The 17,824-nt window shown below is 28.2% G+C and overlaps 1 protein-coding gene across 1 annotated transcript in view; it reads left to right on the top strand.

The window, feature by feature from the left end:
* LOC126735527 (trace amine-associated receptor 1) overlaps positions 1-17,824 on the top strand; it is a 116,640-nt gene that overhangs the window by 87,071 nt on the left and 11,745 nt on the right. Inside the window, exon 5 of the mRNA XM_050439568.1 lies at positions 3,262-3,378. Coding sequence (XP_050295525.1) covers positions 3,262-3,378 — 117 coding nt within the window. The remainder of the gene's footprint in view (positions 1-3,261; positions 3,379-17,824) is intronic.

Genomic DNA, 17,824 nt, shown 5'->3' with positions numbered 1-17,824 from the left:
TCTAAAAATAGAATGTTCTAAATACATTATGGAATTGGGAACAATTTAGTTAAAATGTAAAGTGAATACCACGTACCGTTTCTATCACCCTCCAGACGGAATAGAAAGTTAAATGATTCTGTCCGTATATCTAGGCAAGAAGCAAAAGCTTGGCCACGGTCCTTTTATTCTAAAAGCTGTTCAATTACCCTTGTCTGGCCTTTCCACACTTTGTCCAGCTTATGTCCGACACCCCGATCAATTTTAACCAATTACTTTCAACAATTTTAAGAGAACATTAAATTTAGGGTTCGGTGCTTCCATAAAACCATTTCAATTTGCAATTGTTAATTTATAAACAATAATCCTTTTCAATGTCGTTTCATTTTATTTAAATGGCACTTTCGTGTTCGATCAGGCTAATCTAGTTAAATGGTTATTTTATAATCGTAATCATTTTATCAGTTTGAATACAAATGTGGATTTTTGAAATAACCGTAATGCATTCAAAAAATGGAAATTACTATTGAAACACAGTTTCGGTGGTTTAACGATATTGCCAAGGCTCAGGAAAATGTTTCAATTTAGCTTATAATTATTATAAAAAAAAAATGGTTAAATATTTATTATGTTTGTACTTGGACGAAATATAAACAAAGTGTATATTTATTTTGTGACTTTATTGAATAGGTAGCACTACTAAAAAATTCGGAATAATTAAGCCGAAACTCAATAGGCACAGTGGTGCGATTAACACAATTATGGTCAAATATCTTAACTTCTCTTGATCCTAGGAGAAGGAAAATTATTAGTTATACGACTCTGCTCTAACGAAATTATTCTAGGTATTTTTCTTGTAAAGTGTAGAGTACTCGAGAAATTGTAACTTTAAGTCACGATGATCCTATTTTAATAAAAATCTCTAATAAAAAATAAATTTCTCGCTTTTGTTGGATTTACAAGAAAATTTTAAATAACTAAATATATACATTTTTTAATCTATACTTATACAAATATATACTTTTTTCCAAAACATTCATCCATTATTCTCAAAGAAGCTTTAATAATATGTAATAAGAAGGACAATAAGCTCAAAGTCAAAGTCTCACAAATGTAGCTAATACGCCATAAAGTACAATAACACATATTAAAGAACATTTATGATATGATATGACACAGGTAACCTGAGATCGTAACTACATCGTGTATCGATAAATCCTATTGAATTAATAACGATAGTGTCATAAGTGTGCTTTAAAGTGTGTCATTGTACTTAAAAAGTCTAAAGATGCTTTATTTAAGGAGAAACGCGTAACCTAAGTAATACATACTACATTTGTGAGACTCGTTTTTAACTCGTATTTAACTCGTTATAAATGTTTTTCTCGTAGATTGACCAATTCTTCAGATATCATGAGTTTATAAGTGATCAACTTTAACGGTGGTCCCATTAACACTATATTGACCATATATTTTGCGTTATGTTTATTCTATAACAAAATTATTAGTCAGTAAACTTTCTTATATCGATATGGTTATGAGCATTTTTCTGGAAAGTAAGGAGTTTTCGAGAAATTATAAGTTTAAGTCACGGTGGTCCTATTAACACCAATTTTGCCGGATATCTCGCTTTACGTTGGTTTTACAAGAAAATCGTTAATAGGAAAACATATATAATAAACCTTTTTTCATCGAATTCGTTATAGGCATTTTTCTCGTAGAGTAACTCATTTCTGAGATATCTCGACTTTAAGGGTGATCCACTTTAACACTGGTCTCATCTACACTATTTTTGCCATATATATCGGCTTTTGTTTATCCTGCAAGAGAACTATTAGTTAACGAACTTATAGATTGAACTCTCTTTTATCAATACCATCTCAAATATTTCCTAGTTAAATGAACAGTTATTGAGAAATTGTAAGTTTATGTTACGGTGATCTTAGTAACACCAATTTTGCCTGTTATCAGGCTTTCTGTTGGATTTACAAGAAGATGTTAAAAAAACACGTATAATTTACCTTTTTCCATCGAATTCGTTATAAGTATTTTTCTCGTAGACTGAACTATTTGCGAGATATCTCCACTTTATATATTTTTTATTTTTTGAATATTTTTCTCGTAAAATGAACACTCGTTTTTTTTAAACACTATTTTTCTCGTTTTCGAGATATTGTCACGATGCGGTGATCTTAGTAACACCAACTTTGCCGGGTGTCACTCTTTATGTTGGTTTTATAAAAACATTGTTAATAAGCGAATTTATAGAACAGACCTTTTTCCATCGAATTTGTTATAAGTACTTTTCTAGTAGAGTGAGATATCTCGACTTTAAAAGTGATCAACTTTAATAGTGGTAGCATCAACAGTATTTTGCCATATATCTCGACTTATCTTCATCCTGCAAGAAAATTGTCAGTAAGTAAACTTACAAAATAGACTTTTTCTCCTAGAATTTATAATAAATAACTTTCTCATAGAGTAAACCATTCTCGAGTTAGCTTGACTAAGTAACAATTGTTCTATCAACACTATTTTGCTTTAAATCTCGTATTCTTTTAATCCTACGAGAAAATTGAGAATTAGCAAACTTCTAGATTAGACTCTCTTTTATCGATATTATGTCACTATTTTTCGAAATATCTGGACTTTTGTCTTTTCTGTTGATACTACGAGAACATTTTTATTTAGAAAAACTTGCGGTCTTATCTATTAAGATAACTTTAGGCGTTGTTCTCGTAAAATAACTAGTTCTACAGATATTTCGACATTCAAGAGATCTTCTACTAGTCAGAGTGGTCCTGCGAATACCATTTTTGCACATATCTTGGCTTCCGTTAGTTCTATAATATCCGTTTTAAAACGATAATAACATTTTTTCTTGTAGTTTTTCAGATATCTCGACTTTAAGTCACAATACTCCTGTAAAGATAATTTTTACCAAATAAGCTAACTTCTATGGATTATACAAGAATAATTATAGAAAATAAACTTCTAGATAAGACTCTTGTACTTTGGATTAGTATTAAGCACCTTTCTCCTAGTATAATCACTTACGAAGAAATTTTGATTTTAAATAAAAGAGGTCTAGTTAATGGCACATAAGTCTCTTAATTTCGTTAGTATGTACTTTAGGCCCTACTGGTCAGTTGCAGTATCTTAACTTATAAAGTTAATATTGGGGGATGTTAGTTAAGTAATTTTTTTGACTTCTTCATACAGGATTCAAACATTTGGATATTTGTTATATAATTAGTATCATCAATCAATTTTTATTTGCAGGCGCTGCTAAGAGGTGCCATAAGCCAACAAAGTGCCGTAATCTTAATTTGTATGGCAATGGATCGCTATTATTGCATGTTACATCCAATGGATTATCATAAGCAATCCAATAGAAAGGTAAAATATTGTTTTATTAACTATTTTAATGTATGTTAATTAGCTTATATTATTTATTGTAAAAATGCTTATATTGTTTGTCTTTGCTTAATAAAATAGGAACAAATTATTTCTATAAGTTTTTCTTATTCATTGATTATTATCTTAAAGATTTATTTAATTAATTTTTATTTAGGCGTTTAATTTAACTTAAAATTAATCAAATCTATTAGCATAATTATTATTGGGTTGTTATTATTTGATACTTGATTTTTATTTTATTATTATATTTTATAGTATGGATGCCATTTTTCAGATACAATTGAGTTCTATGGGCTTGGGTTATGACGCTCGGTACATACAATAATTTTAAATTTCTTAAGTGTGTTGTATATGATGGGTGTTAATTATTAGAATAAGAAATTACAATAAAAACGTATATAAAATTATTATTAAAAATCAAATTCTTCAGGTACAAATTTTGATTTTTAAAATTATATATAAAAGACCAAAAAATTAATAAAATATTTTGTTCAAAATAATTTAATTCAGATGAAGTAAAGGGAATGAGTTTCTTTTTAAACACAAAATTCTCTAATAATACACAAAGACAAATACTTACCTTTTACTTATACCTATGTAAGTATTTTTTATATAGGTGGCAGTAGAAAGTAAAATAAAAAATAAAATAAATTAATAAATAAAAAAACAAACAATATTAGAAACAAACCCAAGTTCTTTTAAAATTTAATTTTTTTTTAAAAGCTTGAACTTGATGATTTTTATTTCGTTAATATAAAGGTAAATGTTTAGAGGGTTATTCTGCTGCAAATCATAAGTTCTTTAATTATTTCCTCATTAAATCTATATTTAATTCCAATTTTCTTGCTTGATCTTTGATCAGATTTTTCAAGTAGTTTCTTTAAAAAAAAGTAAAAAATACTTAAATAATAAAATAAGCACAAAAAATTTACTATAAGTTATTTTTATTCATTGATTATTATTTTATTATTTTTTAAGTATTCATTTAAATATTATTTGTTATTCAGGAGTTTAATTAAACATAAATATAATCAGATCCTAGGAAATCACTTGCTTATTTCTATTTATTATGTAGATTGATATTTTATTTATTACTTGCTTTTCAGTGGTATTTCAAATATTATTTTATTATTATTATTGGTCTTATAAAATTGTTTTTAGGACAATTAAATTAAATTACTAAAAGTTAAAGATTTTTTTTCAGAAAAATACCCTAATATTGTTTTAAAATAAATTAAATAGAAGCATATTAAACCATTTTAAATAAATGTATAAAATCATACAGATTTATTAATTAATGGAAACCGAAATTATTAAGAACAATTTTTGAATATTAAAATTAAAAGTTAAAGAATGAAAAATTATTAAAATATTTTCAGTTTTCTTCTTCAAAATAATTATACATTCATTCCAGTTAATGAGTTTGAACTTGTCATTTCTTTTGTTACTAAATCTATTGTATTTTCTTTTAATAGTTTAATAATTGTCTTATTATTAGGATTTGTTTACTGTTGAAAAATTAAACTCTGAAATTTTAATTTTTTGTATATTCCACGTGTTGGTCCGCCTTTTGTAATCAAAAGAATTCCCATTCATGAAAAAACCGTAGAGTAACTATTTCGGGTAAGAGATAAAATTCTTATTAAAAATGGTTCAAAAAAACTCCCACACAGTTTTCCGTTTTAGAACTCCATGAATCACATACAATTTTAGTTCACGTGCGTTAAATACAAGAGATTGGTTGCACGGTTTCCAATTTTACCAATTTCCCCCTCATGAAAAATCCGAAATAAAAAAATAAACGATCGGACATAGTAGTTAGTGCAATGGACGCATGTACATCGTATATTCTAAAACCGAGCAAAACGAACAGTGAACACGAAACATTTTCACCGGTATTCCTCTATTAAGGTAAAACGACAATAGGCTTTGCTTGTAAAGCTCATTAAGTTGCATAAAAAACCTCCAAATTAGGTCTTTTATTGGTAAGAATAAAAGCGCGACCCTAAAGCGAAATTGCACAAGTTTTCGCGTCACAACGCTAAAATGTCTTAGTCTGTTAAGTGAATATTTGCATTTTAAACTTTTCAAATTGTCTATTATCATTTTAAGTCCTTTAAGTTCTTAAGATGAGTCTTTTAAAAACCATTTTATGTTTTATAAATGTCGTGAAACGGTTTTAATGTATAAAAGACTAAAAGAAAATTAACAATGAAAACCTTTTAAAAAATCAAAAAATATGACTTCGAATCTAAAGAGGAAACTAGAAAGTTTACTAAAAGATAAGACAACCTAAAAAATAAGAACTAATAGGACTTATAATAGTAACAGATGGTGGCCATGAACTGAAGTCGACATATCTCGATTTCGAAAAATTAACAATTTCACAGTGACTTAACGGGAATAAAATTGTTCACTTGGAATAATTTCAATGGAGAGCGAATCCAATGTACAGGTTTAATAACTAATAATTTCTCCTAGGATCAGGAGAAACTGAGACATTTGGCCATAATGATAGTACCAGGACCACTGTGCCTGTGTGTCTTTTGCCCTACAAATAAGGAATTTTTTAGAGTTTTTAAAAAGTCTAAAAAAGAAATACAAATCTTAATATTTATTACCTCTTGGAGTGAACGTTAAAGTTAAAAAGAAATACAAGATGTGTAAGTATAGAGACAAAGAAAATATATAAAATGTTAGAAAAAAAAGCTAATAAGAAAGTCAAAGGAAAAAAGAAGAAGACAAAAGAACTGGTAAGAAAATCTTAAAGAATAACTTTAAAAGAGAAATATTTAAGAGCAAGAAAGTCAGGAGTTAATGTTTTAAAAAATTGTGTGATATGGAGTTTTAGATTAGCTGATTTATAAGAAATAGAAAATATATTAAATTTGAATTTATTTATGAGAAGAGGTTAGACAAGAAAAGGTTTAAAAAATTTGAAAACACTGAAGAAAGATATTATAAACAAGCAAGCAAGTTGGAAATTAAACGTTTTGAATTATAACCAGAATAAAAATGAGAAGAAAGAATAAAATGATGAAAAAAAAAATTAATCAATAAAAAATAAGAATTCAAAATTTACTACGCAATAGTCATGAGAATTTTAATATTTTTTAATTATTTAATAAAAATCGTAAATGCGGGCTTCAAAAAACCTTAAATTGCAAAAAAAAATTGTCATCCTTATTTCGAGTTCTCTTTACAATATTGTTTATATATTTCATTTATCAATTTAATTTATTGTTCTTTCTACTGCAACGTATATATAAAACAATTTCAATTAGATTTAAGTAAAAGGTTATTTTTTTTAATGTCTTTATGATTTTTTGTCTTTGTGTAGTATTATAGAATGTTGTTTTTAAAAAAAGAAAAAAGGAATAAATAATTAAAAAAAAATATTTTTAAAATTTTTGGTCAATATTAACTTTTAAAAAGTTTGGGCCCTTTTTTTAGAAAATTTTGAAAAAATTAAATAGGAAATCCGGCGGAAGAGGAAGTCGAAGTTTATACCTAAAGAACTCGGTTTTTATTAGTAAATCTACATAATTTTTTATAATTATTACAAATGGTAAAATATGTCACTGTTTAATTTATTTTAAAATATTATTGATTTAAATAAATAAATTTAATTAAAATAAATAAATAAAAATAATCCTTGAATAATGAAGAGGAGAAAAATAGGTAAGAAAGAATTTAATGATCTAGTAGGAAAGTAAATTTTAAAAATAAAGGATTTAAGATTTACAGCAGAATATAAACATTTGCATTTTAATCAAAGCAATAAAAAATCATAAATATTAGCCTTAAAAAAATAAAAGGACAAGAGACTTATTCCAATTACTATTTTCAATATTGTTTAAATATTTTATTTACTGATCTATATATTTCATTATTTTATATTAGTTTTATCTCTGTATATTATTACAGGATCTTGTTATTAAAGAAAGAATCCATAACCAATACTTCATTTGAATTGAATTAGATTGAAGGAAAAAGCCGGAAAATATTTTAATAATTTTCCGTTCGTTAATATTTAATTTTTGGCTGAAAAACTTAATTTTTATTAATAAATCTACATGATTTAATAATTTGCTAATAGATTTGATTATTTTTATGTTTAGTTAAACGCTTAACTAAAAAATAATAATTAAATAAATATTAAAACAAAAACCATAATATTATAATCAATATCAACTTATAGTAAATTAATTGTTTTTATTTTATTTAAAAAAGATGAAACAGACAAATATTATAAGCATTTTTAATTTTTTTTTGTAAAAACTAAGACAGAATTACCGCAACTCCAAAAAGAGGAGGTTTTAAGAATACCGAATGAAGACAAGGAAATTAAATGATTTGAATAATGAAAGGAATAAAAATAAGAACAAAGACTTTAATTATCTATTAAACAAACGAATCTGAAAAATTAAGATTTGCAGCAGTATAACCCTATAAACATTTACATTTTTATTAATGCAATAAAAAAAACCCACAAAAGAGAGCCTTAAAAAATAAAATTACAAAAGATCTCTTTCAGGTATCTTGAAGTCTATTTCAGGTGTATTTCTAATATTTTGTATATATATTGTTTACTGATTTTTTTTCTACTAACCCGTATATTTAAAATAATGTTAGTTAGGTGTAAGTAAAAAATTAAAATTTATTGGAACTGTCCATTGTTATGGCGATAGTGCAATAATTCATTAATCTTTTCCATAAGCATTTTAAGACAAATGCTGCAAAAACTTAGAAAATGGTCCAGCTTCAATATTTAACTTAATCTTAAAGAAATAAAAAAAAAAGTTTTAATTCCAAAAGTAAGAAAAACCACAAAAAATAATATTACGAAAATCGGATCTCTAGGAGGAAGATCTTCTCTTATGCACTCCTTTGGCGACACATATGCTATAAACCAATGCATCGTATTCAAAACTGAAACGTCCGAAGTTGTATCACAAATTTCAGCCATATTTAAAGCAAATAATACGAATCTGGTCCCGGAAGGCCATAAAGTGTGCCATTATCATAATCTGGGGCACGCCATTGTTGCCAGAGATTCTTAGCGGGGTAAACAAAGCATGAATGAAAAATCGCCAGTATATGAAAATTTATTTGGCTCTATATTATCCCGCAACTAACACCTATATTCGAGCTTTATATTATGGCTTCTAAAAATATATATAAAATACCCCAAATGTTGTTAGCTAACCAGCACACGTAGACACTAACTGTTTAATTAGAAAGTTGGGAATACAGATATGATTCATGCATTAAGGAATATTACAGAAGCATTAAGCGGTGCAACCGGGTAAATCTTGCAGATAACGCAACTAACGGGAAGCCAAGATTAGATAATAATTTAGGAATGCTTACGTAGCATTACAGCACATTGGGAAATCATGCGGGACTTTTTAATTACTATTTCGGAGTTATAGTTTACCTCGTGTGTGTATGAAATAAGGGAAAAAGAATTAGGTGACCGAATTCGCTTAAGTGCTGAACCCAATTGCAAATCCATGTCAAATGGGTTTCTAGTTTGCCCTTTAATACAATAAGGAAAAATGAAAACAATTTAGGATCTGTATTTATTTACATCTATGAATATTATTCTGTTGGTAGTACAATATTCCAGAAAGCTGTAGAAATCCACCTTAGTACCAATGCACGTGTAGAGCTTAAGAATATTTGCAAATTTGTTGTTGACAACCAGGCTAAGTGGGTTTTTAAAAATTAGATAAGTAAAAGCTCCGTTATCAATATAAACTCCGTCAACGGCGTTTTAGAAAGCAAGGTTGTCAAAAAAAAACTGCTACAAACCTATTTTCCAAGGTTTCCACAGACACACACAATCTAATCAGTCAATTCTCTATTGTAAAAACAAGAATAAAAATTTCAAAATTTTATTAAAAATTATTTAATTATTTATTGAAAATTCAAGTAAATTAAAAAAATGATGATATATATCATACTCCGCTTGGTGCAAAGGTGTGTGTCTCATTCTTCGCGTTTTTAAGAGTTTTGTGCTGGGCGTAGCCCTAATTGACCAATCAAATCTATGTTTTTTTTCGCACACCCAACCTCGTGATTCATGTTGCTGTTTACAAGCTTTCGAATTATTTTGACTCAAATATAATGGAGACTATGTTGTGAACAATTAGCTTTGTTCTATTCAACTTTAAAAAAGAGTATGCTCCTTTGGTTACATAGCTGACCTGGTAATGATAATCAGAAGCATTTTATTACTATTGAATTAAACATTCCATAATTGGACTCGGCACTCAAACGGATTGGGTCCAATTAAACTCAGAAAAATTATTAAAAAAGATCAAAAGGTAACTTTATGCGATCTGATGACTCATCAAAATAAAAGGGCGAATAACTATAAAAACTGGGGAAAACAAAAGAATAAATTACATTTAATTTGAACATTTTAAATTAAATATTTATTAGGAAAGTGGAATTTAAGCGATTCATGTGATGAATGTAGGTTATATATTAGATATTAATTAGATTTTCATTAAAATGTATTCAAAACATATGTATAGACCGTATCTTAGGAAGCTGTGACCAAATAGGTTAGTTAAAGAAGCTCTAAATGACTTTACACAAATTCCCTTTTTTAAACACTGAATAAAGGGAAACGACTAATTTGAGCAACTTGAGAAGGCTTGCAGATGATAGCATATTGAACCGTAAAGCTGCCATTAGACTCAAAAGTTTAAAAATGATAGTTTTAGATTGAGGTAAAATAGATTTATTAAATTTTCGTATGTGTTGTCGGCAGCATGTTGAACTGCGGTGAAGAACAATATTTAATTTTAATATTTTAGGCCTTATAGACACTAAACATAGAAATACATCCTTTTGGTCAAAAATCAACTCTTTTCTCTAAAGGAAACATGGCTGTTCACTGTGCTGTCTATAAGCCTTCTTTAAGTATTATTCCTTCAAAAATAAAAGTCACTGCAGTACATTGTGCTTGCTACCGGCTTGTTAGGAAGTGTTATAGGTAGCATTTTGAACTGCGGTGACTTAGACAAAATTTGCAATTTTTTTTTTTTAATCGATAACCATTACAAAATTCCATTCTGCGATTCAAGTTGCTGTTTATAAGCTTTCGAAGCATTTTTGACTAAAATACTGTAACTCATGGTAAGGACAATTAGTTTTTTCTGTTTAATTTCACAAAAGAGTTTGCTGCTTTAGCTACGCAGTCCACCTGTTAAAAGTACTGAATTTAACATTCCGTCATTGGGTTCGGCACCCAAGCGAACTGGGCTTAGTTCAAAAACTATTATAAAAGGTCAAAAGGTAATTTTATTCGATCTAACGAATCATGAAAATAAAACAACGAATAACTACCAAAAATTGAAGAAAACAAAAGAATAAAATATCAATATAAAAAAACAAAAAATAGTATTTTAATATTAAATAAAATTAATAATTAACTCATTAACAGCATATTGATCGAATAGCTATTAAAAATTGCAGAAAACAAAAAAAATAAATGTCAGTATAAAATTACAAAAAATCGCATATGTTGTTGACAGCATGTTAAACCGCAGTGAAAAACAATATTCAATTTTAATATCTTAAGAAATCAGACACAGACAGCACATTAAATATTAAAATAGATCCTTTTGGTAAACACTCTTCAAAGGCTAAATTTCAAAAAACTCCTGCCTTCTTAATATTCTTAGGGCTATAAGAATTCTTAGAGCCTTCCTTAAATCGCAGTCACTGCAGTAATGGTATTATTTAAAGAAAACATACTTCGAAAGCTTGTAAACAGCAACATATATAATTAAAGTTGGACTATTTTGGAATTTTTGTGAAGGATAAGTCTATATTTTGCACAGGAGTAATTAATATATATTAGAAAACCTTACTGAGCTATTGAGTATTTTTTGAGTACATTTTTTGTAATTATTTATTGTATTGTAAAGTTGTATTAAGTAGTGAGATGAAATAAAATTATCTCTTGATCTTTTATTATAATTTGTTAGGTGGGCTCAATCCGCTTTAGTGCCGAATCGAATGATGGAATGTTAAATTAATTTTCCGAAAGAGTTTGCTGCTTTGTTTACGTAGTCGACCTGGTAATAGTATCGAATTTGGCATTCCGTCATTGGATTCGGCACCCAAGCTGACGGAGCTTTAATAAAAAATTATTAAAAACGATATAAGGACTCATAAACAGCAAATAATTATCAACAAATAGAAAAAAACAAAATGATAAAATGTAAGTAAAACTCCCAAAAGAGTCTCATCGAGTTTCTAGTGAAATAAATAAAAGAAATGCTATTAAGATCGTTACGTACCCAATCACCACCAAATTCATTACCATTAAGAGAGATAACAGCTCTTAAATTTCTTACTTAACCAGCAACATTAATGGCAAATCGGGCCATTATTTAATCCTTTTAGACCAAATCGGTAAGAAGGGTTACAATGAATGGCCGCCTTTTTGTTTCAATAAAACATCGTGCCCCGTTACCCACAGCAATTATACTCTAATTACCACACATTTTTCATTTTTATTTTCTTTTATATATTGCCGAATAAATTCAGTTAAAAAACAATATTATTTATTAAATAATAATATATAAGAGTTAATAATTATATTGTCCAACCAGGTGGGTGACTTATGGAATTTTTAATATATAACTGTTTCAAGGTTAATTTCTAACATCACACATGTCGTGTCCACCATCTTTCTTTATCTTTCTGGGTTTTCATCGCATTTTATAGTTTACTAACTGCCTTGATCTATATTAAATCATCTAATTTATACGTAGAAATAGATGCTTAAGATGATGATTATGATTCCTTATGAATTTGGGGTCTATGATGTATAATAGTGTTACGAAATGGGTTAAATTATTATTTTTTTGTATTTTTTCGGCTTATGCAGAATTTTATTGGTAATTGTCTTAGTCTTCTTAGAAACTTTAGACGATGAATACCAGTTCATTCTAAGTATATTATGATTTACTTTGAAATAGATTTAAGTCAAGGAGTCTTATTTTTAACATCAAAATAAAGGGATTCCTGGGAATTTAATAAACTAGCGCTATCCAAATATCTTATCTCTTTCAACTCCTTAATTCAAAACAAAATTTCTTACTACCAATTAAAATATTTTTATGAAGGATTCTCTTTGATCCTTTGTTGGGTAAGACCGTTTAAACCTTAAAAGAAACCTTCTTTCTAACTAAAGGGTTTTTAAGACCATAACTGCCGCAATAATAAAACATTAAAGGGCGGAAAGCGAGATTAATAAAAGCGGCCGATTGAAATCCGGTGTGGTGTAACAGACCTCTAATTAAACTTCCATGGCGTTGGGTTGTGATAAATTAAGATGTTGCTTTGAGAAAATTAATTTTCACGGATAGCGGGGTTGCCTTCTGGTGCGCGCTCGCCTAGCGTCAGTATTAATCAGCAATAATTAAAAAAGAACGGCCCTTTCATTTAAATATTTATGCTTAGCCGGTTCGTCTCTTGATTTACTATTGTTTAAGTCCCTCGAGTCCGAGGTGATTTATGGGAGTTTTTCTTTCGTTCTCTATTACCATAAAGTTCGTTCTAAGCGAATAATAGTATAAGAATATTCACACTTACATTTTAATAACATCTTTGTCTTTGTCAAGTCTTAAGGCTTATAGAACCGCATTAAATAATCTTCTGCTCATTTAAAATATCTTATATCGCATGAATTTCAACATAAAATCATTTTTATGTGTTTTCTTAAGATCATATAAACAAATATTAAGCATTGCTAACCACTCCGCTTGAGTATCGAATTCAATGGCAGAATGGCAAATATGTTTCTGGCGCTTTTTTCTCAGTCAAGGTATTCAAATATTACAGACCGAATCTTTTTTAATATGTACATTTGACACTTGTAACATCCAATCAAAGTTTATTATTTTTTACGTGATTTTTTAAAATAGCATTTATTTCTTGTGTCTCTTATGTCTTATAGGAACAAATAAATTCATCTTCTGACCACCTAAAATATTTTACTTAAATGCTAACAAAAAAGTAGTTTTTAAATATTTTCTAAGAACTATAGGAACAAAAGCTGAATACTTTGCTTGAGTGAAAAAAAATTCAATTGCAGAATGGCAAACGTGTTTCTGGATATTTTAGTTCTACAGCTGTCAAGAGTTAAAAAATGTAGTGACAAAGGGTTTAAAACAAAATATATAAGTACGAAACAAATCTAAAATAAATTTAAAAAAAAATTCAAATAAATAATTTTCTTAAATAATTTAAGATTCTTTTCTGTTTTCAGATAAAAGGGCGTTAAAAAACATTATAGTTGAAAATATGAGATCTCTTTTAGTTGATATTGAATGGGTGGTAAATTTTGAATTTGTTAAATTAATTCTGTTTTTTTAAGTTGATTCCGTTTTTGTGGATATTTTGTTGGACATAGTTATCCAACCACATAAATATATCTGCCACTACAGCTGTCTTTATAATCAAAATTTTTCTTGAAAATGTTACTTCAAAGTAGACAAATGTTCCATCCAATCCAGGTTTAATTTTTTTTTTCACACGATTTTTTAAAATAATTGCATCTATTTATTTAAGTCATGGCACCTGTTTTAACTATCTGTCTTATCTAAGTCATCTTCTGAACATTTAAAATATATAATCACTTAAATGCTAGCAAAGAAGTATTTTTTAAGTATTTTCTAAGAATTATGTAAACGAATGCTGACCACTTTGCTTGAGTGCCAAATTCAATTGCAGAATGGCAAATGTATTTCTGCCAATATTAATTCTTCATAGAGCTGTCAAAAGTTGAAAAAGGTGACAAAAGGGTGTAAAAGATAATATTGTAAAAAACCAAATAGGAAACTTTAAAAATAGTTATCAAGAATTTTAATGAAAAAGTAATAACTTTTTTTTTAAATTGTTTTCTATGTAATTATATGAATGTCTTTCAGTTGCTATTCATCTAAAAGATGGAATATCCAATCCTAAATATCTAATATTGTGTTACAGTTTATTTTCTTCAGATACATAAAGAATAAGAAAATAAAATGAATCCAAAATGTTAGCGAAAGCATAGCTGGATTATAGAACTTAAAAGAGGCAATTTCTAAGTTATTCTGGTGCTAAAGTTAATAAAATAAACAGTTATCATTTCAGTATTAATTCTATTTTTAATATCAATAATTTTCAACCCTTATGATGAAACTCAAATGATTAATCATAATATTAATTTTTTTTAATGGTTTTGATTTTACTAATGTCAGAAGTCATATCCTAGCCAATAAGATCCCAGCTAATTGTCCTATATCCTTACTAAAACCATTTCTGGCGCGAAAATCTTTAACCTCTAGGAGTCTTGAAGAGCAAGTCTTTGAAGAAGGTTATTTCTTGGTATTTTTGCCGGTTTTACTCCAATGAAAAGTTGAAAACTCACCTTTTGGGTATTTTAGTTTGTGGATACTAAATTCCATACTGCAATAGTGCAGGATTATAAGTGGTGTAGTTAAATCCCAACTTTTTCAAGGTTCTTTGTTTAAGTGTCCATTTTTGTGTTCGAGAAAAGGCCAATTCCATTGGTAAGTCCTAATATTTTAATTTGGCATCTTGGTTTATGATACTCTACATATTACACATGTAGATTTATATAAGTAGACTCAAGCATACCGTTAAGTTTAACCATCAATGCTTATATCTACTTACTCTATTGGCGATTCCTCAATCTGGGTATTCTTCCACTTTCAGGCTATTTTTTTCTCCCCGGTATAGTTTTTATCCACTATTATAAGGAGTACAAATCTCCACTCATCTACTCCAATAATGTCCACAACATCTACATTGACATTCACTGTTCAACCGATCCACCCAGGTCCTCCATCTCAATCATGCAGCCCTTTTGGAGCTAGGTTTGATCAATGTTTGTGATGTATAGTGAACCATGCAGTCAGTAAACCACCTAACCAGTAAAAGTCCTATCAACATTTATTAGCTTTACTGTAGTATATTATACTAAATACTAACCTCAAAATTACATTGTTATCACTCTCATTATTAGATTTCACTACTACACTGTTGTTTTGATAGTTTCATAATAACTAGGTGCATATTAGTTATTTTATTGAAATAGACCGTATAGATTTCCTTGTAAACTGGATAAATAGGCCTATTTCGAAAGTACTCACGCGAACTTTTAGCCCCAAACTAAATAATATGAGATTTTACCCTTGATATATACACTATATTCAGGAAGGGCAACATAACTTGTTTTTAAAGTAATAAGTTTGATTATTAACTTTTCTTTTAATATAGATTCACTTGAATGTATCTCAGAACTAAAGCTTTTCTTTTATGTTTATTTAGATTTTTGAAAGATAACCTAACTTTCTAAGTTAGACAAGCGACTTTCGGTGTGAGCCCATGAGTTTTAAGGTGCTCTCATCCTAAAGCTGTAATTTAATAAGATAATTTAGTAGCCAAAGTAAAGGGTTAATATTTATTTAATTGTTAATTTATTAATTACACCATAACAGTTGTACATAATATTAAGGGTCAATATAATTAATGGTATTTATAAATCTCCCTGTCTGTTCTTCCTTGTGAGATTTTCTTTCAGGTTTACAGGTATAGTGCTTTTAGTAATTTCCTGTTTTCTTGTTAATCGGGATTTTCTTATCCATCTGGGATAAAACAGGTGGCGCTTATATTTTATTGAACCCTTGTGGAATCCACGCTACTCTACCAAAGTGGTTAGTGCTGGTCGGCTTCCCTTTGAGAAGACCCCCGAGCCGTTACCTCTATAGTCTATAGTAAGTCTCCCTTCTTCCATTGGTTCCCTTGTACCCATTTTCTAACCCTCACTTCTCATACCTTTACTCTCCTTTTTCCTTCCTGTTATTACCCATCCGTCCATTCAAATTTCGTTTAATTCAGGTAAATAAGATAAAGTATTAGAGTATTAGATAAATTTTAAATTAAAGTATTATTAATTTATTATTTTTTTATATATTTAACAATTGAATTCGTGGTAACTCTCGAGTTTTGATTTATTTTGGTTTTTGTGGAAAAACAAAGGACATTTATAATTATACAGTTTTGAATTTCAATATTTTCTAAGATCTGAATCTGCCACTGCGGTTATCTCTATAACCAAGTGACAAGATCCTGACTGACCAGAGAATAAATATTTGCAAAATAAATTATTTTTAAGTAATTTGAGTAAAAATAATCGGATATAACTCTTAATTAGTAGCAACAGGCATAGTTTATTTTAGTAGATAAATGTTTCATACAATCTACGCTTATTATCATTTACTTTAAGTAATACTTCAAAATAATAGCATCTATTCTACATAACTAAGCCTTGAACCTCATGGAAACAAATACCAAAATTTTAAGTCCATTGAAATTGGTTGGCATCACCTAATTGCCAGCAAAAAAGTAATTTCTAAGATTTATGTGAATGAATACACATCAGTTTGCCTAAGTGCCGAATTCAATAACAGAATAGCAAATGTGTTTCTGGCTATATCAGTTTTTTTATAAAGCCGTCAAGAGTTAAAAAATATAGTCACAAAAGGGTTGAAGACAACATGCCCACAACAATGTCAAGAATTCTAATGATGATCAATCTAAAAAATAAAAAAAGATTTTTGTATTAATCATTTAAGATGGTTTTCGATTTTCAAGTAACTGGGAGGCCGTTAACAACTTTATGATAGCATATATGGGATCTGTTTCAGTTGCCATCATTCGCGAAGATTGGATATTCAGTCCCAAACATCTGATATTTAATTGGTGGTGATTGGAATTTGGAAAAAAACTATATTTTTGTAAAAAAACGTAAGACAGTTATAATTATACAATTTTAAATGTCAATATGTTCATAGATCTAAATCTCCATTTGCAGTTATTTCTATTATGAAGGGACAAGATCCTGACTGACCAGAGAATAAAAATTCGCAAAACAAATTATTTTCAAGTAATTTGAGTCATGGTATTTAAACATAACTCTTAATGAGTCACAAACAAAGTTTATTCTAGTAGTGAAATGTTTCGTCTAATCTAGGTTTAATATCTTTTATTTTACGTAATTCTTTAAAATATATGTACCTATCTATTTATTCTATCTCAGTCTTAGACCTCATAGAAACAAATGTAATAATCCTAGGTCCATGTAAAATATGTTTTAACTTCTAAATTCCAACAAAAAAACAATTTTTAAGAATAATGTGAACGAATGCTGACGAATTTGTTTAAGTGCCGAATTCAATGGCAGAATGGCAAATGTGCTTCTGGCTATTTTATTTCTTCTGGAGTTGTCAAGAGTCAAAAAATGTAGTGACAAAAGGGTGTAAGACAAAATATCGTAAAAAACAAAGAAGAGACGCCTAAAACAATAATCAATAATTCTAATAAAATAATT

This window comes from Anthonomus grandis, chromosome 4 (assembly GCF_022605725.1).
Source record: "Anthonomus grandis grandis chromosome 4, icAntGran1.3, whole genome shotgun sequence".
Lineage (NCBI taxonomy): Eukaryota > Metazoa > Arthropoda > Insecta > Coleoptera > Curculionidae > Anthonomus > Anthonomus grandis.
The sequence above is the reverse complement of the archived record's forward strand: the minus strand, read 5'-3'. Positions and strand labels throughout refer to the sequence as shown.